Source organism: Lonchura striata, chromosome 12, assembly GCF_050655825.1.
Source record: "Lonchura striata isolate lonStrDom1 chromosome 12, ASM5065582v1, whole genome shotgun sequence".
NCBI lineage: Eukaryota > Metazoa > Chordata > Aves > Passeriformes > Estrildidae > Lonchura > Lonchura striata.
Window position 1 is genome coordinate 18,571,696 of NC_140714.1, and position 27,525 is coordinate 18,599,220.

The 27,525-nt window shown below is 40.1% G+C and overlaps 1 protein-coding gene across 20 annotated transcripts in view; it reads left to right on the forward strand.

Moving 5' to 3' along the window:
- ATP2B2 (ATPase plasma membrane Ca2+ transporting 2) overlaps window positions 1-27,525 on the forward strand; it is a 397,487-nt gene that overhangs the window by 315,719 nt on the left and 54,243 nt on the right. For 17 of the 20 annotated variants that reach the window (XM_031505907.3, XM_031505906.3, XM_077786065.2 and 14 more), the window contains 4 exons: window positions 164-205; window positions 1,812-1,976; window positions 4,084-4,298; window positions 6,402-6,644. In XM_031505907.3, coding sequence (XP_031361767.1) covers window positions 164-205; window positions 1,812-1,976; window positions 4,084-4,298; window positions 6,402-6,644 — 665 coding nt within the window. The remainder of the gene's footprint in view (window positions 1-163; window positions 206-1,811; window positions 1,977-4,083; window positions 4,299-6,401; window positions 6,645-27,525) is intronic. The other 3 variants (XM_085590169.1, XM_077786066.2, XM_021530474.4) reach the window with 1 other exon arrangement.

The window sequence follows — 27,525 nt, forward strand, 5'->3', positions numbered from 1 at the left end:
GGCCCCTCTGTGAGTGCAGGTGTGAGGGCAGGGGATGGTGCCCAGGTGCCCGTGGTGTGCTCATGGCTTTTGTCTCCCATTGATAAAAATCCCCATTTTCGTGTTCTGTCTTGGCTGAAGGTTGTTTACTGTCTGTTGTCTGTTGGAATTTTTCATCATTTAGGCAAGATGCAGGATGGGAATATGGAGAACAACCAGAACAAAGGTAATCTTCTTTGCTATTCAGGAGGTTGTGGATTGTATTGAGAGCATGTAGTTCAAGCCTGTCCCAAAGTACAGTGAGAATCTGTGGTCTGTGCCTGTGTGTGAAACTGGCCCTAATTGTTCATGCAGAATGTCCCAAAAACCCCCAAACAACCAACCCCAACCAAAGAGATTGTGCCTTCCACAAGCTGCAGAGGTTTAGGAGAGGAGTATTTTAAAGGAACCATTTATAGATGTTGCTTTCATCTCATAAAGCTCATTTGAATTAATTTTTTTCCTGTGCAAGTTGTGTATCCTACGTATTGTTAGTGATTTTCCAGCCCAGTTTTTTTATGTCTCATCATGTCTGGTGTCTGATGGCATTGTCTGGACATCTCTTCATTTGCAGGGAAAAGGCAAAGCAAAAAAAAAAGGAAACCTTAAAGCCAAGGTGTTGTTTAGCAGTGTAAAAGCCTTTTATAAGGATAAACAACAGGAAGATTCAGAGTCTTAGAAGTTTCTTATTTAATATACAGTGTCGGGAAGAAATTGGAATCAATATTTTGCTTTCTCTGAAGCAAAGTCATGGTTCCCTTTTTATTATAAGACACAGCAATCATGAGCTCTTCGGGTTATACCAAATAAAATTATAATTTTCTCTTCTCAGATAATATTGAACATTGCAAAGGTGATGGCTCAGAAACTGGATAGAGAAACTCAGTGGTTCATGGTACAAAAGTACCAAATAAAATGCTATTAAATAATAAGCATTCAGGCTAGGTAGATAAATTAGATTTCCAGGTCAAACAAGCACGGTCTTGTACAATCTCTTCACGAAAGCAAAGCTGTTTCATCTCATCCTATTTTATTTATTATGCTCTGTACAAACCAGACACATGTACATATATCCACTGCAATGTCATCGCCTTTCAGAAACACGTTAAAAAAATAAAGTTTCCTCTGCTGGCATTCTGTCAGGAAAGGAGGGACCAGCCCTGAAACTGGGTGTGGGTTTTGTGGGGGAATGGTGGTGCCACCACCATGAGACCCGAGGGCTGAGGACCTTGATCACGGAATGCTGAGGAAACTTTATAACAGGGGATTTTCTGCAATGGTGGATGGCAGAGTGTGGTCCCCTGGTCACTGAGATGCCCCTGCAGCCCAGAGAGGTGACACATGGGCCACCTGTGCAGCCACGTGGCCTTCAAAACCTTTGCATTGGAAATATGATCATGAGGGGGCACTGCATTCCGAGAGGCATCCCAAAATCCAGAGGAATATGGATCTGTGGGGGCACCTGAGCTCTGCTGTTCCAGGGAATCCTGCAGGGCTGGGGCTGTCCCTGCCGAGTCACGGGCAAGACATTCAGTGACATATATGTGTATGGCCAGAGCATCGTGGGTGGGGGTAGAAATGAGGGATAAACCAAATCAGTGCTTTCCAGCCCAAATCCCCACGGGATGTGCTGGCACAGCCGTGTCCTGCAGAGCCCCGCTGGGTCTCCAGGGAGCCAAGGGTGTCCCTGGCAGAGATTGTCCCCTGTGATGCTGGCTGGGTTCAGAGAGGATGAACCCAGAGAAAAGGAAGGGATAAAGCTCTGGAGTAACAGTTTTGTTCTGCATTATCAGCCAAGCAGCAGGACGGGGCTGCTGCCATGGAGATGCAGCCGCTGAAGAGTGCAGAAGGGGGAGAGGGAGACGACAAGGACAAGAAGAAGTCCAACATGCACAAGAAGGAAAAATCCGTCCTGCAGGGAAAGCTGACCAAGCTGGCAGTGCAGATTGGCAAAGCAGGTATGGCTGGGGGACACCAAACCCCTCTGGGTCACAGGAGGCTGGAAAGTAAATGGTTCTGAAAAGGGACAAGCCCTATTTTACTGCAGGATTTGGAAGTGGGTCATCACAAAGCTGTTCTAAGGGGAATATGTAGTGCTAAAGATCTTATATTCTCCTAAAAATCAGCTTTGACTGTCAAGGAGCTTTGGGCAACTTGAATTGGAATATTTGAATCAAAATGAAATTCAGCTTTTCTCAGAGTTAATATTCCCAAGTGCAATAATTGCGTATTTAATTTCATCTCCCCTCAGAACTTGGGAGTGCACAGTTTCAGGATCTCTAATACCATCTCAAAATATCACTCACACAGTATTGCTCTTTCATGGATTCTGAAATCATTCTGTTCTCCCCAAATATCCACATTCCTGCCTTCTCCCCAAGCACAACACATCTTTCAGCTCCTGTATCCAGAACCATCTGGCCCCTGGTGCTGGCAGCAGAACTTCTCCAGCATGTAGGCAGAGAGTGGAAACCTTCCATAAGGGCCTAAAGTTCCTTAGGTTTGCTTTTCTCATGGTATTAAAGAGATTTTGATCTCCTTAAAGAGATTTTGATCTCAACTCCTTGGTGGAGGCCCCACAAGATCCCTTTCCCTCTGTTCCATTTCCCTCAGCCTTCTCCCCCAGTCTGGTTTTTCCCTTCCCATCCCTCTGTGAGTTCATCACAGGAGTTGATCACATAACCCCATGATGCCAATTCCCTTTGCCTGAGCAGAGTGTGACCAAATCCAGGATTATCATCCCTGATTTCCAATTTCATGCCTTACCCCAGTTCATATTCTTCCAGCTTCTCTCCTTTGTTTCCCCTGATGATTAATTCCTTGGGTTAAATGCTTTTCTTCATTGCCTTGACTTCTACTCTGGCACGTGAACACCACTCTTAAAGTAATTGCGTAGGGATTTCTGACCAGAATGTGGCAAGGGACAGCAATTAAATTAGTTAATCATTGCCTCATTTGGTTTTTCTTTGGCGTTGAGCAACCTATGGGGATGTCTTGTGTTGTCAGGAGTATTTTCCTGTACAACATTTTAATGGATATTCCCTTATCCTCTGGCACAGAGTGATCTCCCTGACTCATCCCTTTCCTGTCGACCTTAGCATCCTTCAGCTTTACCAATTTTTTTTAAAACTGCAGTCAAGACATGAAATTCACAGCATTCTCCTTCTGCTCTATGATTTCATTAGGGAGAAATTAATTTATTCCAAAATGCAGGCTGAACTGCTTCACACAAACCTGCCAAACCAAGGGCTGGTCAGAGCAAGGCAAGGCTGAGGCTATAATGGAAATTTTATTTTTGTGCTCAAACCCAGGGATAAAGCTGTGGAGCAGGAGTGTCATCCCAGCAGCCTGTGCCACTGGGAGAGGGCATGGAATGCTTGGGATGTTTTGTCAATTCTGTGAAATATTTATTGGTGGCTCTGTCTCTTTAGAACCTCTGCACATGAAAATACTCACTCTGCAGATGTTCCCTTAAAAAGGCACATCTTGGGAAAGCCTGCATTAGTCAGTTTTTTAAAGAAACCCAGTGTAAAACTGTCCTGTGGATAATTCTGCATTGTTGCCTCTTTATATTCCCCCAGACTCATCTGTAAGGCTTTTCTACAGCATTTTATACAGCCACATAAACTATGGGAGGCTCCTTGGCTCAAGCCTCTAAAGATATACTTAGAAGAAAGGTGTTTAAATATGGATAGACAAGTAATTTGTAAAAGGTGGGGGTTAAAAGGCCAGACAAATGTTGTACCAGGCAAAGTAATGTGCTAAATTGAATAAGCTTAGCTCAAGTGACAGCAGAACTCCTGTGCTGCCTGGGAAGTTTTAAAGGCAGCAGTAAGTGCTTAAAAATGAATTCCCTAGAATTCCTGGTGCACTGGAATGTGTGCTTGCCGTAAATATATTATGTCAATGTTTTTTTCTTCATTGTACAGTTTATCCTTGTTATTGGTACTGGTGAAAAATATCACAAAGAAAGAAAGAAAGAATTTCCTATCAAATCCCAATTTCTAATTGCTCGTGTTCTTAGTGGTGTTTGGGTTTATGGTAACTGGTGATTTCTCCTCCCAGGTCTGGTGATGTCTGCCATCACTGTCATCATCTTGGTACTGTATTTTGCCATTGACACCTTTGTGGTCAACAAGAAGCAGTGGTTGCCTGAGTGCACTCCTGTCTACGTTCAGTATTTTGTTAAATTCTTCATTATTGGTGTTACTGTGCTCGTGGTTGCTGTTCCTGAGGGACTCCCACTTGCTGTCACTATTTCTCTGGCTTATTCTGTAAAGGTAAGAGACATTCAAAATAATCCAGGGAGAAAAGTGCTGTTTGCTTGAGTTCACTACTGAATTGGTCTTCAGGTTTTATCAGATGGGATGAAAGGTGGTCTAAAAATGTTGTGCTCAAAATATTCATGACATTGCTTTAAAGAAAACTTATACTGAAAGTATTTCTAACAAAAATGCACATGTATCTTCCAACACATCTCCTTAAAACTGCACAGTGCAGGAATATAAAACAATAGAAATACCTACTTATTTTGCAAGGAACCAGAAATTTATTGAGCAGAATGTACTCTGAAAATAGTCCAGTCTTTTGATATAGAATAATTTTGTATTCAAATTTTCTTGTGCAGTTGTACAAAGTTTTGACAAGGATTTGAAGTCTTCAGGAACACTTCTCAGGGAAATTGGAGTTACTAAAAGAAATTAAGAGTTTCACTGAAGCTTTCATGTACTTTTCCTAAATGCAGTTTCTGTTCTTTGAAGTCAATGTAAATGGTTCTATTAGGAAATTAAAGAGGATTAGCATCCTGGACTTCAGGATTACTTGAACAATTTAATCAGATGATTTAAACATTCTGAAATCTTAAATTAAGATGGTGTAAAGTTAATTTCCATTTAGCATGTAAACAAATTAACTTAGGAAGTTTAGGAAGGGATCTCTTGGCTTCTGTGTACTCAAATATCACAATTATTAGGAAAAAGGAGGAGGTCTCAAAGATGGGGTTTTGCTAAGGAAGAGTGTAGCTGCTTTGAGAATGTTTTCTCATTCTCCTGATGTCCTTCCTCTGACACCCTTTCTCTTTTGCTTTTCCCCCAAAATGTGTGGTCCATCTGTGTGCTGCCAGATAATGTCCTGGTATTCCAAGCAGTGTTAAGAAAAAAACCCAAATGTTTGCTATAACCATAATTTTTAAAAAATGCTGTTATCTCTGGTTCTTTTGGCTCATCTTTGCTGTTCCAGCTATTTCTTAAAATGCTAACCTACTGCAGCAAAATGATGCAGTTCTTTTAGTTTATCAAAGGCAAATTACCCCAGGAACAGGCACAGCTTGGCTGTCTGTAACTGCGATTTGGGGTTATAGGCCCCCACCAAAGCTCTGCTTTAGGGAACATTCTCACTAGCAGGACTAACCGTGGGCTTGTTTCCTTTTTATGACTAAAATCCTGAAAAAACAGCATCGAAAGGTTTCTTACTTGGTTTTTGGTGGGTTTTCCCCTCAGAAAATGATGAGGGGTAACAACCTGTTCCAGCTAGTCTTTAAAATGCAAACCTACTGCAGAAAATGATACAATTCTTTTAAAAGTTTATCAAAGGCAAAATGGGATAGCGATAGGTAGGGACAGGCACAGCTTGGTTGTCTGTAACTGGGATTTGGGGTTATTGGTCCCCACCGAAGTTCTACTTTAGGGAACGTTCTCACCAGCAGGACTAACCATGGGCTTCTTTCCTTTTTATGACTAAAAACCTGTCAAAGCCAACATACAAGGGTTTCTTGCTTGGTTTTTGGTGGGTTTTCCCCTCAGAAAATGAGAGGTAATAACCTGTTCCAGCTATTTCTTAAAATGCAAACCTACTGCAGGAAAATGATGCAACTCTTTTAGTTTATCAAAGGCAAACTAGACATAGGAATAGCCAGGGACAGGCACAGCTTGGCTGCCTGTAACTGCGATTTGGGGTTATTGGTCCCCACCAAAGCTCTGCTTTAGGGAACGTTCTCACCAGCAGGACTAACTGTGGGCTGCTTTCCTTTTTATGACTAAAATCCTGAAAAACCATCATTGAAGGGTTTCTTGGTGGGTTTTCCCCTCAGAAAATGATGATGGATAACAACCTGCTCCAGCTATTCCTTAAAATGCAAACCTACTGCAGGAAAATGATGCAATTCTTTTAAAAGTTTATCAAAGGCAAAATAGGGACAGGAATAGGCATGGCTTGGTTGTCTGTAACTGGGATTTGGAGTTATTGGTCCCCACCAAAGCTCTGCTTTAGGGAACATTCTCACCAGCAGGACTAACCATGGGCTGCTTTCCTTTTTATGACTAAAAACCTGTCAAAGCCGACATCCAAGGGTTTCTTACTTGGTTTTTGGTGGGTTTTCCCCTCAGAAAATGATGAGGGACAACAACCTGGTGCGGCACCTGGACGCCTGCGAGACCATGGGCAACGCCACGGCCATCTGCTCGGACAAGACGGGCACGCTGACCACCAACCGCATGACCGTGGTGCAGGCCTACGTGGGTGATGTCCACTACAAGGAGATCCCCGACCCCGACTCCATCCCTGCCAAAACCATGGAGCTGCTGGTCAATGCAATTGCTATCAACAGTGCTTACACTACAAAAATTCTGGTGAGTCGGTGCCTTTTTTTGGGGGGTAATTAAGTGAGGCTTAGCAGTGATGCCTTGTGAAGGCTGAGCTAGAACAGAGACTAGACGGAGCTAAAGAATAAAGCAGGGATTTATTAAAGGATCTCCTCCATGGATCCACACTGGGCAGCACCAGAGCCCAGCCAGGGCTGCACCCAAATGACCCAAAATGGTCCCAAAATGCACGAGCGCTCCCGGGGGCTCTCCCTGGGATCAGTTCTGCTCCATTGGCACTTGGAGTTCATTGTCCCATTCCAGCTCCAGCCCAGGCAGTCCCACCCTGCTTGTTTTTCTCTCTCCAGCCCACGCTGTTTGTGCTCCTGGGCTGAGGTTTGGATCATTTGTCCTTGGTGCCCAGCTGGAGCAGGAATTGTTTTGTCTCTCTGCTCTGTGCAGAGCTCACCATCCCCTAATGGGAATCCTATACCCACACACTAAAGCAGCACAGAATCTGAAAATATAAAAGCTAAAACCTGAGGCATCAGCAGAAGGAGGTGTAATTTTTTTTTTGAGAAGTGTTAATTCTTTAACGTTTTGTTGTTGACTATGAAGCATTAAGTACTGTTGAGGTCTTCAAAATGAGAACAGGTGCTCTAAAAACTGTATATTTTATTGGTTTTTTTAAGGACAGGGATTTATTTAAGACTGCAAGACCGTTTAAAAAACTCCTTCTGTCATTAGATTGCGGTGGCCAATCTAGTTAGTTTTGGTGCAGATAAATTGGGGAACACAAATGTGTTGGTAACACATCTGGTTTTCACTGAGTCTTCATATGTGCAAAATTATTTTTGTGTGTCTAAGAAATTTCAATTAATGCTCAAAGAGCACAAATTGGATTGGTTAAATCAGTGAGGTTAATGACCTTTATTCATTCTGGTTTCAGGTGAGTTGCATCCTGAAGTATTTTATTTACTCTGTATAGGAGGCCAGAATGGAAATATCCTGTTTGCTTGTGGCATTGGATTCTTTTGTACAGAGCTAATTAAGAGACTGCAAATTTTTGTAATTCCAATAGATTTGTTCTTTGAAAGGTCAAGCTGAATGTTTGAACAAATGTTGCTGAACAAATAGATTTTTTCTTTCTAGTTTATGAATATATGTATTTTCCTTTTTATAGGACTGTGCTGAGCTGCAGAATAAAGTCAGGCATGTACTTGATGTTTGTTTTAAAAGTGATCTTTTAAAATGCAATCAGAGAAAACAAATCCTGTGTGATAACTCAGAGTGGATATTTTATGGCAGCAGCTCCTTACATTTCATTTGTGCACTTCTAAACCAGCAAGAACAGTTTGCTGTTGCTGAGTAATTCCTGCTCTGACAAATCAATGTAGTATTTGATTCCTGGGGAAGGAAAATACACCTTGGTTATTTAAATTTGGTCACAGCCTAAGTCAGCTCAGGTGCTTCCTCCTGGAGAAAGAGAATAAAACACCCTGGACAGCCAGGATCAGAACAAGGGGTGGGCTTTGACTTTGGGAAGGCTTTGGGAGAATGTTCCCAGTGCCAGCAGAATTTTCCTCCTTCCCAGGGAGCAGCAGGGCAGGCAGGGGGTTGGTTTTTCAGTCAGGTGTGACTGGCAGAGGCTTATACAGAGTTTTATATTTTGCTGCTCATTCTGAGATCAAAGCCAGTACCAAAGTGTTTCTGCTCAGCTTCCACACCAGTTCACCCCTCTGAGTCCCAGAGTAAATGGGAAACCATCACACCTTCCACATCTGCAATATTAAGTTTATAATCTGTCTTTTTCTGTGGTTCACTGAAACATTTCTGATGAATACTAGTTCTAAAATGGTTCCAATATAAATTTCTTTTTCTCTGTCTTGGCTTCATTGCTCCTTGTTGGAATTAGTTCCGTGTGCTTATCAGAGAGTCAATATTTCAGCATTTCAGTGCTTTTTTAACTTTGCACAGAGACTGATTCTAAACTGATAAAGGGGTGAAATCCTCAGGATGCAGATCAGTGACTGCTTGAACTTATCTGTTTAAAATTTATGGAGATCTTTTAGATCTTATGAGCTAAAGCTTTGCAATATGGACTCCATGAGAACCACAGCTCCAGACTCAGGGGATTTCATTTTATTCACAGTTTATAACAAGCTGCAGCTGACCTTTAAGATACAAGATATTGTTCCATAGCCCATTTTGCATCCTAAATAAATGCAGTAAAAAACACCTGAGGGAGATGTTTCCAGGATAAACAGACAGAATTATTTTCCTTCCTGCTAACACAGAATGCACGCTCGTGCACTCATTCTTGGAGCATGTTTAATCAAATTGTGAATATCAGCTGAAACCCAAAGGGCATTGGAAGGGTTTTGTCGCCAAGACTGAGTTTTGCATATTCTATTTTTAGCTCTCCAGCTACGTGTGTGCTGTAAATTGCTCTTTGTGTGAACTTCTGTTCAGAGGGATCACATATGGGACCATAAAATTAGTCAAGATGCTCTGCTGAATGAGAAATATTCCCTTTTGCATTGTCTTTTGATTAAGGGGCAACTGAACCATTGATAAAAATATAAAAAGGGAATAATATCAGTGCTTGGCATAAAAGATTTGAATTTCCCTGAGAAATTAAACATAAATTATTCCAACTGAACAATAGCATCATTAAATATAGCTCTTTTTACTGCTTTCCAAGATTAAGTTGCTGGGTGAGCTGATTTTACATTTCTTTAGCTTCAGAGCAACTTTTCTGCTGTTTGTGTGAAGCTGTTCTCCAGCAAACCTTTGTGTTCAATATTCCTGTTCCCACATGGAAATAAAATCAGGCTTTGTGCTTTTCTGCCTGTGAGCTGTGATGGGGACTGCAAAGACTCTGAGAGCAAATTCTGCATTTTGGGAATCCTTTATTGCACTTGGAGCAGGAGCACATTGATCTTGGATGCCAAGGAGCAGTGATTAAATAAACACCAAAACCACTGATTTCAATTTTTTGTGCAGCTCTGGCTTTCATATCTCCAGTTTTAATTAGAAAGGAATTTTTTCTTTTAATTTTCTGGCTGGGTGTGATGTGCCTGATTGAGAAAACACAACAATTAGGGTTTAGCTGAGGGATTTTCAGCACCAGTGGAAAAGTCCCAGCTGGAGCTGTTACTGTGAGGATCTAACACTGACTTTTCATTTGCTTCTTGGTGGGTGCTGAGGGATAAAATGCTCCTTTTGCTCGTGCTGGGTGAATATCTGGAATTCCAGGAGGAGTTTTTAGTGCTGTTCTGGCTGTGATTTGGTGCATTTGCACAGAGGATGTAGTGGCAAACCTTGAACCAAAGGAAGAGATGCCACAGAAAAGTGCAAAACATTCACTCCCTTCCACATTCACTCCATTTTCCTAGAGGAAAGAAAATAAAAATATGTTGGCCTATATGTTAGTAAATATTCATCAAGTTACGAATGTGAGCTGGGAAAGCTTTTGGGAGAAAAAAGCCATTGTTGGATGTAACCTAAAGGGGAAAATAAAATAAAACACAGAGAGTACAGACAATTTTATTGCAGCTGAAATGGCATTCTACAAAATTGAAATGGTGTAAGGAGGGAAAATAAGAATTTAGCACAATCTTGCTGCTTTGCAAGGATTGGTGCAAATCTATTGCTGGTATTGGGAACATGGATATGGTAACCAGGTGAAAGTTGGGTTTTTTTGGGAGAGTATATTTGCATCCCAAGCAAGAACAGCTCTCTGATTGTTGGGAGTCACAATGTTCCTGTCAGGAGCAGCCTTTGAGAAGGTGTGCAGAGTGCAAAATATGCTTCTTTCTTTGAGATTTATTTATTTTTTTTATTCAAAGACTGAATTTTACTCATCAAATGCTTTAATTAATCTTGACTTTTAAAAATTTGTTTAATCAGATAAAAAAATTCTCTCAGTAATTACATATATATATTATATATATATTATTATTACATATATATATATATATATTATTACATATATATATATATATATATATATATATAATTTAGCCAACAGAAAATTCCTGGCATTTCCTTTTACCATTCATAATTCCAACAATTTCAATATAGTAGGGTCTTCTTAAAAAAAAAACTTTAAACTTTTTGTGGGAATATGGATATTTGGAAGTTTCCTACCAAATAATTTCAAAACTTGAGCTGTAGCAGGTATGTTTATGAATTTTTCCATACATTTCTCCACAGTAATGTGTAAATTTATTAGTGATGAGAAGGAGAATTGAAATGTCACTTTTTAAGCAGTGGTTGCTTGTGAGTCCCTAATCTCATCTTCCAGAGAATAGACCTTTCCTTTATCTAGCTACCTTTCTTTATATATAAAGATACATATCTATAAATGTATATATATGTATTTTAATGTGCCTCTGTATTTATATGTATGTATGTATGTATGTATGTATGTATGTATGCATGCATGTATTTTAATGTGTCCCTGTATTTATTTGAAGTTTTGCTTTGGAAATGGAAAAGGAGATGGAGACCCTGAGTGTTTAGGGAAGGTTTTTTTGTAAATTTCATTTCTAAAAAAGCTGAAGCCCCAACAGATCAGATTAGGCCACACCTATCAACAGAAAATCAGGGAATTTCTGTGGCCTGAGGCTACAGCAGCAGAGCTGTCTGCCAAGGGCTGCCTGCTAAATGAAACTGCTATTATATGTCACTAGAATTCCCTTTTATATTCCAAGGAGAACCATAAGAAAACAGCCTTTAACCTCCAAACAGCCTTTTGGAGTTATTTTGGCATATGAAATTGCAAAGATATTTTTGCTCTCAGGTAGGGTTTGCTTAAAACCTATTCTCAAGCCCTTTGTTTCTTATGTTACAGATGATTTTCCCATTTATTTTTGCTGCACATGAAGGTTCAAGCCATCTCTTTTTTCATCCAACTAATTTCATCAGTTCCCCAATTGCTGCTAAAAATGAGTCAGATAAATACTTAAAAAAGCCCCTCCAGACACAAAATATGAGGACAGAAATGGACACAAAAGTGGTTAAAAAAAAAAAATTAGTAAGGATAGGTTGAGCAAAGCTTTCATTTATGACAATTTAAATTATAGCAGAGGCACTGGCATGGCCTAAATTCTGATTTTTCCTTCTGCCACTGACATCAAGGCACAAGTGGCAGCTGCAGCTGTTGGTTGGAAGTGTTTGGAAAAGATCAGTCAGTTTTTCATCAGGTGGGCAAGTGGCCAGCCCAGGCTGAGCTGCCTGGGCCAGAGCTGGGGGAGCAGACGAGATGCTGGGAAAAGGAGTGAGAGCCCCAAAACCAGAGGTGTAGGGAGGGTAAATTGAGGGGGAAAAGGGAAAAATGGCATGGGAAAAGGGGAGGAAAAAGGAAGGGAAGGGAAGAGAAAAGGAATGGAAAATGAAAGGAAAAAGAAGAAAAAAGTGAAGGGAATGGGGGAGGAAAGGAAAGGAAAGGAAAGGAAAGGAAAGGAAAGGAAAGGAAAGGAAAGGAAAGGAAAGGAAAGGAAAGGAAAGGAAAGGAAAGGAAAGGAAAGGAAAGGAAAGGAAAGGAAAGGAAAGGAAAGGAAAGGAAAGGAAAGGAAAGGAAAGGAAAGGAAAGGAAAGGAAAGGAAAGGAAAGGAAAGGAAATTCTGAATTGGCAGCAGAAGAGTTTGCAGGAATTCTTCACATTGTGCTCCTCTATTTACAGTGTGCTTTTCCCTGTTTTCTGCACCATGTGTGCTCCACAAATCCAAGCTCTGTCCACAGGGAGCTTTGCAGTGCTGGTGTTGGCACAGAAGGGCTTGAGGGAATTTCGGTGACAATTCAGCAGTGACCATCCTTCAGAATGTTTGTTTATCTCTGCTTTCATTCCTCAGGCAATGCTCAAATGTAAATTCTCCCTTCAGACACCCTGTCATGATTTCATAATTTGTGTTTTAAAGCTGGTGAGGAAGAGAAGTGCTATTTGACAGGGATTTTATGGAAGGATAGGTCTGTCCAATGTTTTATCCTCATATAACAATACAGGAAATCAGTAAACAGTAAGAGATAATATTTTTTTTCATCTTAGCCCTTGTAATGGCACTGGACCAGCTCGTTGGTGCCACAGATTATGGATGAGGGAGGAGCAACATGCTGGAATCACCTTCCTGCACCTGTGGAATACATTTGCAGTCCTAAAATCCTCTCCTTGTGTAATTAAATCCATTGAGAAAATGGCTCCGAAAAATGTCCTGGGAGGAACTGGTGGAGAAATTAAAGGATCTTCATTTTGTTCCCTGTCTGAAAAACACCAAGGGAATTTGGGGCAACTCATGGAACTGCTCCAGGTTTTCCAGTTTGGATCCTATAGCCTTAGGGCTACAAGAAATTACTAAATATGGGATATCAAGAGAAACACTGAGGAAAATCTGCTTAGCAAAAAATCAGATTCGCTTATGGAGATAACTCCAGCTCTTCCCAGAAGTGAAGGCTTTAAAAATCACTGAATCACTGTTTCCTGCAAGATGCTCCACAGTATTTTCACCTGGATTTATAAATATTACTTCTTGTTGGCTGAGCTTTTTTTTTATCTTTTTTTTTTTTTTTTTTTTTACAAAATATGTTGGGACAGTGAATGATTTGAATATGTTGGGCTTCTTTTCCTGCCTCTGATACCCTGTGTGATTTCCAGGGTGACTTCAGATCAGGAAAGGCATCCCAGGAATCAAACAACTTCTGGATAGTGCTGCAAGTCATTTATTGCCTGCTTTCAGCACATTAGTTTGTTACTGGAAATTTGTGAAAATCTTCTTTTTGAAGAGCTCAGGTGACAGGGTTATAATATTGCTTGTGTCTCCAGCTAAATGGTGCATTTGAACCATTTAAAATGAAAAGTTTTGTTGATTTGGTTAAAAATTGATTAAACTGTATATTTTGTAAGAGGTTTTATTTCCTAGGTGAAAAAATTCCTATTTTAGGTAAATTTATTGCTTAATCTGATTTTTTTGTATTTTGTTCCCAGTGTTACACAACTGTGTAAGCAGCTATAAATTATGGATGGGAACAGACAATGCAGGCCAGAGAACCTTTCTAAATATAAACAAGACAATCATCACCCAAAAAATCCCCCCCCAGCATATTTAAAACTTTTTATAAAGCCCTTGGTAAGCATTTTCTCAGGATAAATTAGGCAGGAAAAAAACCCCAACCTACAGTGTCCATCTTATTTACTGTGTAAATAATAATTATTAGGGATAATAGATGATGTAGTTAATTGTCTGTGCTTCTAGGGGTGGTAATTAGCAGAGAGTAATGATCTTCACACATCACTTGCCATTGGAGTTGTGCAGAATGAGAGGTACAAAACCAGCTTTTCTCCCAAATTAGCAGCTGACTTCATAATTGAAATAACTGTGTGTGTAAAGCCTGGGACAGGCCCTTATCCCACCCTGCTCTTCCTGCCAGTGGCAGCAGGGGTTTGTCTTGCCAAAAAAAAATGGGTCTTAATGAAATCTCTTTTTTTTTGTGTGAGTTGTGAGGGGTGGAATGGAATCAGCTGCCAAGGAAGGGGGGATTTTGGAGCAGAAGGGGGGGATTTGGGAGAGAAGAAGGGATTTGGGAGCAGAAGAATGGATTTTGGAGCAGAAGAGGGGAATTTGGGAGCAGAAAAGGGGGATTTGGGAGCAGAAGAAGGGAGTTGGGAGCAGCATGGGGGATTTGGGAGCAGAAGAAGGGATTTGGGAGAAGAAGAGGGGACTTAGGAGAAGAAGAGGGGATTTAGGAGTAGAAGAGGGCATTTGGGAGCAGGGATGGGGGATTTTAGAGAAGAGGGGATTTGGGAGCAGGGATGGGAGCAGGGTCATCCTCTCCCTCTGCCATGTCCCCAAGGCTGTGGGATTTGGTGTCCTGCTTGCCAGAGGAAAGGGGGGATTCCCTGCAGAGGGACACAGATGTTGGAGGGGAGAATGGGGGATAAACGTGCTGGGACAGAGCTCTCTCCCCCCACCCAGAGATCAGGAATTGTGGGAGTACTGGGCACCAGCAGCTCCCTCCCTTATTCTGAATTTCCTGTCCAGGAAAGGGATGGCTGTGCTGCCCCAGCACCAAATGGCCAGAGGAAAAGGAGATGGATAAATAAAGAATCCTGCTTGATAAGTTATTCCCATCCCAGATAAAAGTTTACATTCTGTTTCTTCATTTTCATTGCATCCTTGTTTTGTCAAATTTCCTCAAGTGACAGAGCCCATGGTAATAAACACCTCCTTCATCCTGGCCTTCTTTGCCTTCAGTTTGGTAATTGCAGATTCCATTAATTCCATTTGCAATCAATATTCACTGCAAGCTTTTAGTCAGTCTAAAATCACTTGGAAGCTCTTTGTTATTATAATATAATTTTATATTTTTTGAGTTTTTATTCCTTCTTGCTGGTATGAAAATGAGTAAATTAGATTTTGAATTTGCTATGATGCAACAAATGATTTTCTTATTCCCTTGCATAGAATTTTCCTTTATGTAATTTATCTTCTATTCATTTTCTCATTCTGCACAAATCTTGTCCTGGCATGAGAAAATTCACTTGTGGGGATAACTCCAGCTCTTCCCAAAGGTGCAGGTGGGCAAGTGGCCAGAGCTGGGGGAGCAGACGAGATGATGGGAAAAGGAGTGAGAGCCCCAAAACCAGAGGTTTAGGGAGGGTAAATTGGGGGGGAAAAGGGAAAACAGGTATGGGAAAAGGGGAGGAAAAAGGAAGGGAAGAGGAAATGGAAAAGGAAAAAAGAAAGAAAAAAGGAAAAAAGTGAAGGGAAAGGAGAAGGGAACTGTAAAAATCAGACTTTAAAAATCAGTTTTTCCTGCAAGGTGCTCCACAGTGTTTTCATCAGGGTTTATAAATATTGCTTCTTGTCTGAGCATTTTAGGACTCTTTTTTAAAATTATTTTTTTAGACATGTTGGCACAATGAATGATTGGAGTGTGTTGGGCTCCTTTTGCTGCCTCTGCCACCCTGCGGAGGTGAAGCCATCACACCTTGGAGCTGATTGATGTGCTGCTGGGGGTGTGGTGTTAGCACTTTTCAGGGAATATTCTCAGGGAGCATGTTTTCCTGATGGGAACTGTTGTTTTCACATGAGTTGGTGTAAACCAATTACTTCAGGCACATTTTGTTTTAATCAGAGTTTTCTTTGTGCTCTCAGTCGTAGGAACAGGAGGAAAATACCTTCCAATGTGATGATTTAATACCAATTTCACAGAAAATGGTGGTGCTGTTATAAGGTACACAAACAGGCTGATTAGAAATCAATGTGGTGGGTGAATCACCTCATAATGAAATAGGAAATTACTTTTCTTTCAGATTTATATTGTGTAAATATATATATTATATCCAATGCAGTTTTAGTTTTTTTTACTCTCAGAGATCCAAAGTGGTTTATACCACTGGGGGGAAAAAAACAGTCAACAATCACCAAGAGACTGCAAATTGTACAAGATCTGAAGTACAATGGATTGGGAATAAAGTCTCACAGGAAATGTGTTGATTTCAGACCAATACATGGCAGGTGTTATAGGAGTTATTTGCAGACTTGAACAAGTCTTTAAATTGACTTTCATTGCTATTCTTCGTGACTGACCTTGCACTTCACAAGATCTGTTAATTTTCTTTTCATGTAAGCAAAATCTTATATTCTTTTTGAGTCACAGATAACTTAGAAAATTGGTATTAAATGTATGATAAGTAAAATCTAGGCTTCAATTTCCAGTTCCTGCTTTCTCCTGCAGGTAGAACCCATTTTTCTATCAAGTTTCCAGTTTTCTCTTCTTCTGTGTGAAGCTCTTGGCTCCTTTGGAGCAAAATCAGTTTTATTTCTGGGTTGTTTGTGGGTGTGGGAAGGTGTCCAAAAATCCTGGTCTTTTCTGCTTTTAGAGGGGGTTCTGGGACAGCAAAACCTCCAGGATGGGTGGAAACCCAGAGAATTGTTACCAGGGATCCATGAGGGCCTCTGACTTCCCAAAGACAGGTGGCTGTGATGGATCCAGGTTCTCAGGGACAGGCAGGAGATGTGTCCCACAAAATCCTTTTCCCAGCTGGAGCCTTGCAGAGGAAACAGGAAATTTTCAAATTTTATAAGGATTATTTTAACTTAGTCAAAGCCATCCAGTCCCTTAGCATCACTGAAAAAAAATGACAGAGCTGCTATGCAGACACCTTGCATGGAAAAATTTCTAGACACCTTCTAGAAATTATAAAAATTTAAGAGAAAGGAAATAAGCACTGTGAGCCTGCCTTAGATAAATGGAATGGGGTAAATGGAATAAATCTGTGAGCCTGCCTTAATAAATGGAAGAAATGGAATAAATATATGAGCCTGCCTCACCTGTGCAGGTGCAAACACACAGAGCAGTAGAGTGTGCCTGGCTCCTGGTGAGTCCTTGTAGGGACATTGGGACACCTTATCCTTGGGAAATGCTGGATGAAAGTCAGGCAGAAGATGTGGCTCATTGGCCATAGCACCACAGGAAAGCTTTGAGCATGTTAAACATCTCCACTGCAGATTTTTTTATGCTACTGTTATTTTTCTGTCATTTCCATTTATTCCATCCCCCTCCATTTCCCCTCACTCCTAAGGCTGGCAGTGTTCAGTACTGGTGTGATAGGGGCTGTGCATTTGGAAGAGGTGAGAAACAAGATTTTTCTGGGAGGATTTTTCTCTAAAGAAGGACAGGATGTTCCAGCTCTCCAGCACTGCTGTCCCGTTTCCTGCTGAATGAATAATCAGGCACAAATTGGCTGCAGCCTCCGTCTGCTGCTCTGCCCAGCCAAGGCATCATTCCTGGTGTCCTGACAAGGAGAGGGCCTGGCCAGAGGACTGAATTTAGAATGCATCCCAAACATCATCCCACCAATCATGCAAAAAAATCCCTCTGAGAAAATATATTAGCTAAGCATGGCTCTGACAGATTATATCCACTTGAGCTCATCCATTTGCCTCCCAAGCCCCAAATGGAACAGACCAAAACCAATCTAAAAATAGTTGCAGCTGATGTGGTGTGCTGGTAAAGAGGAGCACATTTTGGATCAGCAGTGAAATTTCTGCTCGTGGTGGTTTTAGACTCCTTTGGAGATAGGTGCTTCAAGAACCCTTCTCCTTACTCTGGAAATGATTACTATTAACAGAAAAGATCTGTAATTATGATGGGCTATAATCAGGAGCTTCAATCAAGTGAAAAAACTTCCTTTTTCATGTGGCTAGATTTGCTTTGCACTCACTAAATTTAGCGCCTTCAACTGTACAAATTGTTTGTAGCTGTGGTGCCACCAGAAAGGCAGCAAGTATTAAGATTAATCTTTGCTTTGGTCTTTCTAGAAATTTATTTCCCCATCTGGTTCTATTTAATAGAAAAACAGACAATCCCTAGAGTATTAATAAGTTTTCTGCATGTGAAAACGGGATGGACTGATCAGCCACCTGTAAATTCTCTTTGTTTTATGGAAATGAAGATTTTTTATGCACATCTGTAAAAGTTAGTCATTTTCTGTTATTTAATGTGTGATTAAATTATTCTATACTATGATTATCATCACAGTTCATGTTTTCCAGATGGTAGGACTGGGTTTTATTGGATTTTTGTTGGTTGATTGGTTTTTCCACTTCTAATTAGCTAAAAGAAGCATAGAAGAGAAGCAAATAGAAATGAGTGGGTATATGTAGATACCATGGAATAGGTGATGGGTTTCACACTTCGTGATTGAAATTCATGCACGATGACCAGGGAAAAACAGGCATGAGATGCAACTCAGGCTACCAGTGGAGGTGTTTTTAAGAAATGTGATTAATTTTTATTAAAAGAGTAAAGTTAATAAAAGGTGAAGAGTTTTGAAAATCACATGGTCAGAATCACTGAATATTACTATTGGCTTGGTGGGAGAAAGGACTGAGAGGGGAAAATCTGTTGCTAAATTATTTAAGTGTGCAGTGGAGTGCTCCAAGGACATTTTCCAAGTGTACAGATGCTGCTTAGACTGAAGAAAATGTAACTCTGTTTCCTTAAACCAAAAAGGTGAGGTTTCAGCCCTAAGGCTTTTAATGTTGGCCAACTCCCTGTAAATCCCAATGTTGGGTATAATTTGGAAAAAGGCTTTTTGAACTAGGGACATTGCCTTGGAACTGGAGTTTTCCTACACGATGGGCTCCAGCCCAGGGTTTCTGCCCTGTTTGCTCTGTCTGCAGCTCTCACAGAGCCAGTCTGGGACCAGCAGGCACTAAAACCTGAGTGTAACACATCTAACCCAAGGTAGCAGCTCTTGGATGCCATTAATTACAGCCCTACCATTCAGTGGAATTTCTCTTTTGAAATGAAAAGTGCCTGCTTGGTTGCTGCTCATGACAATCTGGGGAGTGTTTGCAGAATGTATTGAAGAATTCATTAGAAATGTATGAAATCTTTTAATCTGCTTCTAATTTTTGCCAGTTTGGTTTAGAAGTTGTCCCTCTGTCCCTGTGGTCTGGGTTCTGCTGATATTGGTAATGAGAAACATGCTGAGGCTTTCTTCAGAGCAAACTCAAACAGAATCCTTGTACTCAGACTATATTTAAATTAAATTAGTTGTTAATTGAAGTTAGTTTATAACAATTGCTGTGTCTAATTACTTTGAATTATATAGGTTACTTGTCAACAGTTCTTGTTGCACTTAAAGCTGGGATGGTGCCAGAATAAATCCAACCATTGCCAGTTCCCTGGGGCTGTACAAAAGGACAAGAGTGCAGGTTTTCAGTGGCCATGTCTGCAAAGGGAATAGGAATATTCCAAATTTAGAGCTAAATTGTCATGAAATGGCACATTTTAAGGGAATGTAGGAATGAGTTTGATCAATAATAGGAAGGTCCCTAAATATAGAGGAATAATATCTTATAGTGCGACAAATATGCCAAGACTCCTCTGAGGGAAATATGGAGAAAAATCTGTGCCAGTAAAAATCAGTTTAATCTCATCTGGAAACAGCAAGGCTGGAAGATCCTAATCATAACTAAGAATTGATCAGTAGTGTCATAACAAGGCAGAGTTCATTCTTTGCACTGTGGTGTGGTGCATTAATGTGCCCCTGGTTAAATCCAGCCACAAATTATTGTCATTTGGAATGGAGAGATTTTTCATAATTAGTTTTGTTTTTTAAATTAAAAGACTTCTAGCCTTCTGATTTAATTATTTTTGTCTTGAAACATAGACTATTTATTACAAAAGTAAAAAGTTCAAATGAGAGAACCAGAAAGGGTTAGGAGATGGAGAGGAATAATTCATATCCTTATGTTATGGAGTCACTGCTTAACTGTGATGTATAAATGTAACATCTCTGTCAGTGTTTGGTTCCTTAGAATAGGTATTGTTAAATTACATGTGCAGGACCTTATGAATAGATATTCTTAGTTTTTAAAAGTTATCAGTTGTTTTATTTATAGTTTGGAATCAGGAAACCTTGCCCTGGTCCAAATTATATTAATTCAATTGATAAATGTGGTTAAATTTAGCTTTATTAACTACTTTTTCTAGAGCTATCCCTCTTTTTATCTGGTTGTGAAGCTGAAAGAGTAATTTTCATTTGAATTAGTGGGGTGGGTGGTCAAACATTGGCACAGATTGTTTATAGAAGTTGTGGAGTTTCCTTCTCTGCAGATATTCAGAATCCCACTGGACACAGCCCTGAGCAACCCTCTAATTTTTCAGAAGTTGTGTACAAACCTGACATATGCATCTTAAGCCAGTGAGAAGAATCAACAATTTTCATGTTTGTAGAAGTACTTTTTGCCTTTTTTTTTTTTTTAAGTGAATGAAAGGCAGGTACATCCTTCAAATTAAAAGGACAATTAAATTATTTGCTATTAAAATTGAGGAGTTTTTATTAAAGAACTCATTGTGAATGTAAAAATGGGTGAGATTCAGAGAGAGTGGGAGTGTGGACTGTCGCACCAGCCTTTCAGTCTTTTCTTCAGGCCTGATTTCCCCTTCTTCCAGTGGGGGAATTGATGGGCTGTATCCTTTTTTTTCCCCGTCCCTGTTCTGTGAGCTGAAAGGAGCACGAGTCCATATTCACTGAGCCACATCAGCGCTGCTCCCTCAGCTTTGCTGCTGGGAAATGTCACCCTGACCCGTTGCATAATTCCAGCTGGCCCCCTCTCAGGGGAGGATTGCCTTGCTGGAGTTGCAGGCAAGATGCTGAAATGCACCATTTTTATATCAATTTATAGCTGACCAAACTTGTCCCCACCTCGAGCAGCAGCAGAACGATGTGGTGCCACAGCATTGCCTTTGATCATTTTAAGGTCGTTTTCAGATCAACTATTCAATAATTATCCTCCCAAAAATGAATAATTACCCTGCATCCCAGCTAATCTGAGACAGGAAGCCTTTGAATATCCTCCAAATGTTGTGGGAGAGCTGATGGTGCCAGCTGTCCCTGGATAAATCCATCACACATGAACCTGTTCTTCTACTGATACAGGGGTGAGACAAAAATTCCTGCCACCCTTTTCTTAGGAAGCTTGGGCAGACTTGCTATTTAAGTAGATTTAATAACCATGAGGGATATTCACCATTGGGTAATTTGGGAGCCTCACAGCCAACTTGTGTTGGTTTTCCCAGCTTTTACAGAGATGGGGCAACTGAGAGGTGTCTTAAAAGATTTTATTCCATTATCAGTCTGGATGAAGGGTGAGACACAAGAGATGTAAACTCAATACTATTCCATCAGAACCAACCTATTTCCTGGTTACAATCCCTCATAAATGTTTTCCAGACAATTAGCTTTTGCCACACAATGCTGCTATTATTTCTAATACCAATCAACTGTATTTTTCCCCACATGGTCCTGCTACAATACATCTTTCACAGCTGATGCATCCCATCAAAAACTCACTTCTATTTTTATTTCCCACTAAAACAATGTATCTCTCCCCCATACTATAATAAGTCTTTACGCCACAAAAAATCAAATAATCACTATCTTCCCTTCACAAATGTAACAGTAATCATAAATTCACTTTACAAACACAATATATCTCCTTCAATTCCTATAAAAACACCCATAAGTACTACTAAATTCCAATCACTCAACCAAAACACATTAAAAATTATAACATCTACACCAATATCCAACATACCTGTAATATTAATATTATAATTATACCTATATAATATTATACATATATATATTAGTACCTATAGTATCAACTATTTTACCACAATATATTAAACTACAAATCAATTATAACCATTCAGTACTAATACATTCTCCCAAAAAACATCAAATACTAAATTAAAACTCTCACATTAGAGCAACCTCTTAATGTAGAACTTTGTTATTATGAAATAATCTTGTTTACATTTTTGATTCCAGTCTTCGGATTTTACATCCCATGTGGGTGTTTCATTGTGCTTTCATTTTAGGTTGTCTAGATGTGGGATGAGCTGGCAATTCCTTACCTGCCAGCCAGGGTTTGGAATAAATTGCCTTGGTTTTGAGAGGCATTTGGTGGTGGCTGCTGATGTCTAAAGGAAATAGTGAGAACTTGAGGTGATTTGTTTGGTGCCATTTTTTCCCAAGAGATGGAACTGCTGTGGGTCTTGGGGTTTTTTGGGTGATGGGAAGCAGAAGGAATTAGCTTTTATACCCTTTTTTCTTGTGTTTTCAGATTAGAAATATGGGGGACATATCAATAAAGGGCCACTCTGGTGAAATTTTAGCTATTTATTTAATTATGTGATACCTCTCTGCATTCTCCTTTGCTTCAGTCCTGTTTGATGCCTGGGAATGCTGCTGATGTGCTGGATCACTGATACAATCAGTAAAACCCAATTTTTTCTCTTGATCCAATTTTGAGTTCAAACTTTCTGATGTTACAACAGCTCCTGTCTGCTACAGAGGTGTTTAAGTGTCTAAATCATGCAGGAAATGTATAAGGGGAAAAGGGAGAGAACTGGCAATACAGTAGGGATTAGCAAAAACCACTTTTCCTTCTCCCATCACCTTTTGTTTGAGTCTTTCTCTCTGAAAATTCATGGCACTCTTAGAGGTGAATGTTGTCTTTGTTTTTCTCTTCTCTGTCAGAAGTTCTTCACAATCAAAACTCCTGTTTAAGCCTATAATGATTTTATTTTAGAGAAGCTGTATTAAGACTTCTACAAACATTAGATATTTTTCTGTATTCTCTGCAAGCACTGTGTAACACCATTATGTACCACATATAGCAAATCCAATCATATTTGGAAAATATATCCAATCTCAGGTAGCAGGGCATGTAAAGCATCTGCTAAAGGGTTTCCAAGCATTTTTTGTTGACTGGTTTTGAGCTAATTTCCAAATGTATGAGCCATAGGGCTTTGAAATTATGGATGTGCAATCATTGGACCCAAAAAATGATGTAAACTTGTCAAAGTCAAGGATTCAGAAGCTTGCTCACATTAAGGGTTGTGGACCTTTAGTTCTTGGGAACTGAAATGAAATGATGGGAGAGATCTGTATCAGCTCAGTGCTAAAATATTTTTAATCTTTTCAAGTTTAAAAGGAGATCAATTTACTTTCTGATGAACAGGTAAATATAAGTGAATGGGAACACTGATGTGAACTTACTCAGCACTATGCAAAAGAGTAGTAAAAAGCCACCAAAGCTTCAAAGTTTGAAGTGTTGGGCTTTAAATGCAGTGAGGGAGCTCAGAGTGAAAGTCCTGCAGTCTGGATCTGCCGGTGCCAGGGAGGTTACACAACCAGCCCCAAGTCCATAACTGTTCTTCTCCAATCCCTTCTGCTGACCTCAATTCAAGCTGGCTTTTGACTTTATTTTAACTGAGTTTCGGCAGCCCTGTACCTTGCAGTGCTGGTTCTGAGCTGGGAAGCAGCTGTGTGGTACCACAAATCATCCTGCTCTGTGTAAAACAAGTAACTTATTCACCATTAACATGGAAACCTCCCAGAAACTCTCAAACTCTGTGAGGACAAATTGTCATCAGTGATATTGTTCCAGGGCTGCCCTCGAGGCTGCAGGGATCCCAGTCTACACAGACAGAAAAGCTGATTTTTAGTCCTACAGAGAGACCTTGTGGAAATAAATTCACAGCATTTTAAGGGTGCACAGTTGCTGCCAGGTATTTGTAGGGAATCTGTTCTTATCTCAGTCAGGGGTTGATATATTTCTGATTTTCCTCCCTGTACCATCTCAGGGGGAAGGGGTAGTGAGTAAAGAGGCTCCTTTTTTGGTTTCCAGCTGGGGTTAAACCATTGCTCTGGCTCCAGAATCCCAGAGAAATTCTAAACACAAATTCTAAACCAGCGGAGGGCTGGTATTTCACTGCCATCCTCTTGCCAATAGAGCTTCTGGAACTGTTTGCCATTTTGTAATGGGAAACTTTATTTAGTTGAGAAAAGTTTTCAGTTCTTAATCCTTGGCTAAAAAAAACTCACCCCTTTCATTTTTCAGCTTTCCTCTAAGATAAACAGGCAAAATCTCTGTTGTTTTAGATTGAAGTCGTTTGAAAGAAGCTGTATCTGCAAAAAGCTGGAACATTTGGTTATAAATTGGCATGTTTTAAACTTGCTTTAGGTTTCTTACATTAAAATATTATTAAATTATGTAGCAAGAGAATATCTCTGATAGGACCACAGTTCTTTAGTAGTTCTTTTTGCAGTGTTAGGAATTCACAAATAAAAATATCACATAGTTTGAACAGTATTCATCCTTCTTGGTTATTTTAAATTTTACATATAAAATGTTCAATTATACAGAGAAAAAATCCTGTGCATCCTGGTCAATTTTGTCTTTTGTTTGAATAATTAGAGTATGAAGAGGAAATCTCTTGCAATTTAATTTTAAAAAGTTTTTGTTTTCCTCTGTTTTCCTGTTGAGATGCTGGGTTGAAATAGAAAACTCAATAGTGATATAGTATTCTAGCAAAGCTTGTTTTTCATGTTAATAAATTAGAATATTTAATGTCATTGTTATTCTAAAGGAGTAGTTCAATCTGTAGAACACAGGAGAGTTACATACAACAAATTAAGACTTCAGATAATATGGAAAATCCTGACATTTTAATGTGGAAGGATTTCTTGGGTCTTTTTGCAGAGAAAGGGCAGTGAGAAAAAGGAGTTTTAGTAAAGACTTAAGACAAAAATGGAAATTACTTGCTAATTTAATTCTACATGTTGGAGCACCTCTTTAAATTATGCCCAGAACATTATCTTTCTTATTAAACCCTTTTATTAGTCAATTATTTCCCAGTGAAACAATTCTGAAAATTCCCTTTGTAATCCAAACTCAGTATCAGGTCAATACTGGCTTTGGATTGGTATTTTTAAGCCTTGGTAACGCAGCTGTAGTTTGACCTAGAAACCTATTTTGATCTGCTGGGTGTAACCATGGCTTTTTAAACATCTGTCTGGGGGTTCTTCTACATGGGAGTAGCTGCTTGCAATTGAAATTCTGTGGGTAAAAAATCCAAAAGCTTGGGAGAAATGTTTGAATCCACTCTGCAAGGGTCATGGCTGGGGGAAGATCCTGGCTCAGTCCCTTCCAAGCAGGTGATGGAACAGATTGCAGGTGACCTGTGGGGAGCAGAAGGTCCTTGCTGGAGCTCCCTGTGGTAAATCTCAGCTCAAAGCCTTTCCCTCTCACCTCTTCCAAGGGTCATGATGCCTTTTTGGGGCTACCTAAAACCAGAGGCCAGACAGAATTAACAGAATGAAAAGCAGTTATATTTATTGAAGGCTCTTCAGGTACATTTTGGGCAGATGAAGTCCCCTAGGGGCGACACCCAAAATGTACCACAAGTCACACATTTTTATCCTTTTATAAGTTTGGTCCATTTGCACTTTGGGGTTAATCTTCCCATTCCAGCTGCAGGTAATGCAGTCATTGAGCCCAGGTTTGCTCCCCAAGTCCCTTTTGTTCCCATCCCTGGGGCTGAGGCAGTGAGGTGTCCTTGAGTGCCAGGCCTGGAGAGGAATTGTTGGGAAAGCTGCAGCTGGCACCGTGTGTGGGGTTTGGAGTTACACACTGAAGAGCTGCAGGAGTACAGATAGATGGAAAATAGAAAAGCTAAAATCCGAAGGCATCAGTCCCATCACTGAAGCTGCTCCCAGCCAATCCTTCCAGAGCACGCCCATCGGGCTGTCCTTGTTTTCCAGGTGCCATGAACCGCAGAATTCAGCGAGAAATAAATTTAGCTCCAGCCCAGCAGGACGTTTCAGAGGCAGCAGCTTCTGCAAGAGATTGTCAAGAACAATCTGCAAGGAGGCTGCTCCTGGCATATAGATTTTGAGCTGGAACAGTGCAGGGAAGGAAGTGCTCCGTGCCAGCTCTCAGCACCATATGCTTGCCCCTAATGTAGTGCACAAAGAATATGGAGACAGCAGCTGCTCTGCAGGGAGGTGGCCACTTGTTCGATTTTGAAACCTTCCCGAAGTGTCTGTTCCTTTTCTTTTCATGGGTATTTTTTTTCCCCTCCTTGCTTATGTATTTGCATTCAAAAGATGTTCCCTGAAAGAAATCTATTTTTAGGCCGTGGTAAGAACAGGGAAGTGTGATCTACTTTTTGTTGAAATAAAGGGGATTTTGGAAGGACTCTGATGGTTAGTTTTTTGTGTTGAGAAATGTGGACAGGTTTTTATTTTCTTGATTTCCATTGGCATCAGGGCATGATGAAATCATATCTATAAATTATTTATTGTCTACAGTTTTCTGACTTTGATGGAAAATTTTGTCTTTCTTTGGGTTTCAGAAGTGTTCCAATGGCCTGACCACATTCACATTTACTTCAGTGACAATTTTCATTGAGTTCAGTGGCAAAGAGAAGCATAAATGAGGATTTAGATCTAAAATGAGAGGAGATGGATTTAATATGCCCAGAGGAATGGATCTTCCCTGGCAACCATCACTACCCAGGCACTAATGTTGGTTCCTCTGTTGCTTTGAGAAACCTGAAGTTCTTGGCAGATTTCAGGAACCCTGTGCCTGCAATGCCAGGAAAACAAAGCTTATTTTAGTAAACAAAACTGGATTTTAAAAGGTATTTTTTGACTCCTGAGGTTTTCATATCCACTGAATTCCAGATACACCTCACTATGAGCACTCCCATTTTGAATTAGGGATTCTTAAGTGAATTTGAGAATTCAGAGGGAAGTTACATCACAGTATAATGAGGTTACAGCAGGACAAGTTGTTATAGCAGGTAATAAAATTAATATATCTCACTGGCATTTTTGCTGAATGTCAGTGTTTTAAAGTGACCCTGGAGTGATGTTAAAATGTCACAGCAACACCAGAGTGACCCATATTAGTCAGTATAAATGATGGTTCACATAAAAGAAAGATGTTACAATCCTTTTTGAAAGGATAAATCTCTTTCAGACAGAGATTTTTGGGTTTTTCTCTGTTGTTCTTTGTAGCTGCTTCTCTATGAAAAAAAAAATACATTCATCTACTTGGCACCAGGTATCAACCTTCCTGCTGGTAGGGAGAGGATTCTTTTGGAAAACTTAATGTTTATTTGTTTACTTCAGTTCTAGACCAGTCTGTTACCTACCTCACCTTCACTTTTTAAACCAGCTGCAATGGGTCGTTTTCTGGGATAATTAATTACTATTGGTCATTTAAAAGGTCCCCTTTTCCCTTTTGGTGTCCATACTTGTTGTAAGGATCCAAATCCAGTAGGATGGCTGATTTGCAGCTTTAATCATTCCCTTTGTGTGCCCTCATCCCGGTGATGGACAATGTAGGAGGTTCTATCTATTAGGAAGCCCATTTCTGAAGTAAACTGGGTTTTAAAGTGAAATTAAACACAGATTCTGAATACAGTCCTGCAGTCCTAATTCTGCAAAATGTGAGGTGAGGTAAATATTTAATGCACATTGAAAATGATGACTCAGAGTCTTGGCTTGGGCCAAATCAAAATCTGTTTTCAGTGCAAATTAAAGCTGTGAGATGAT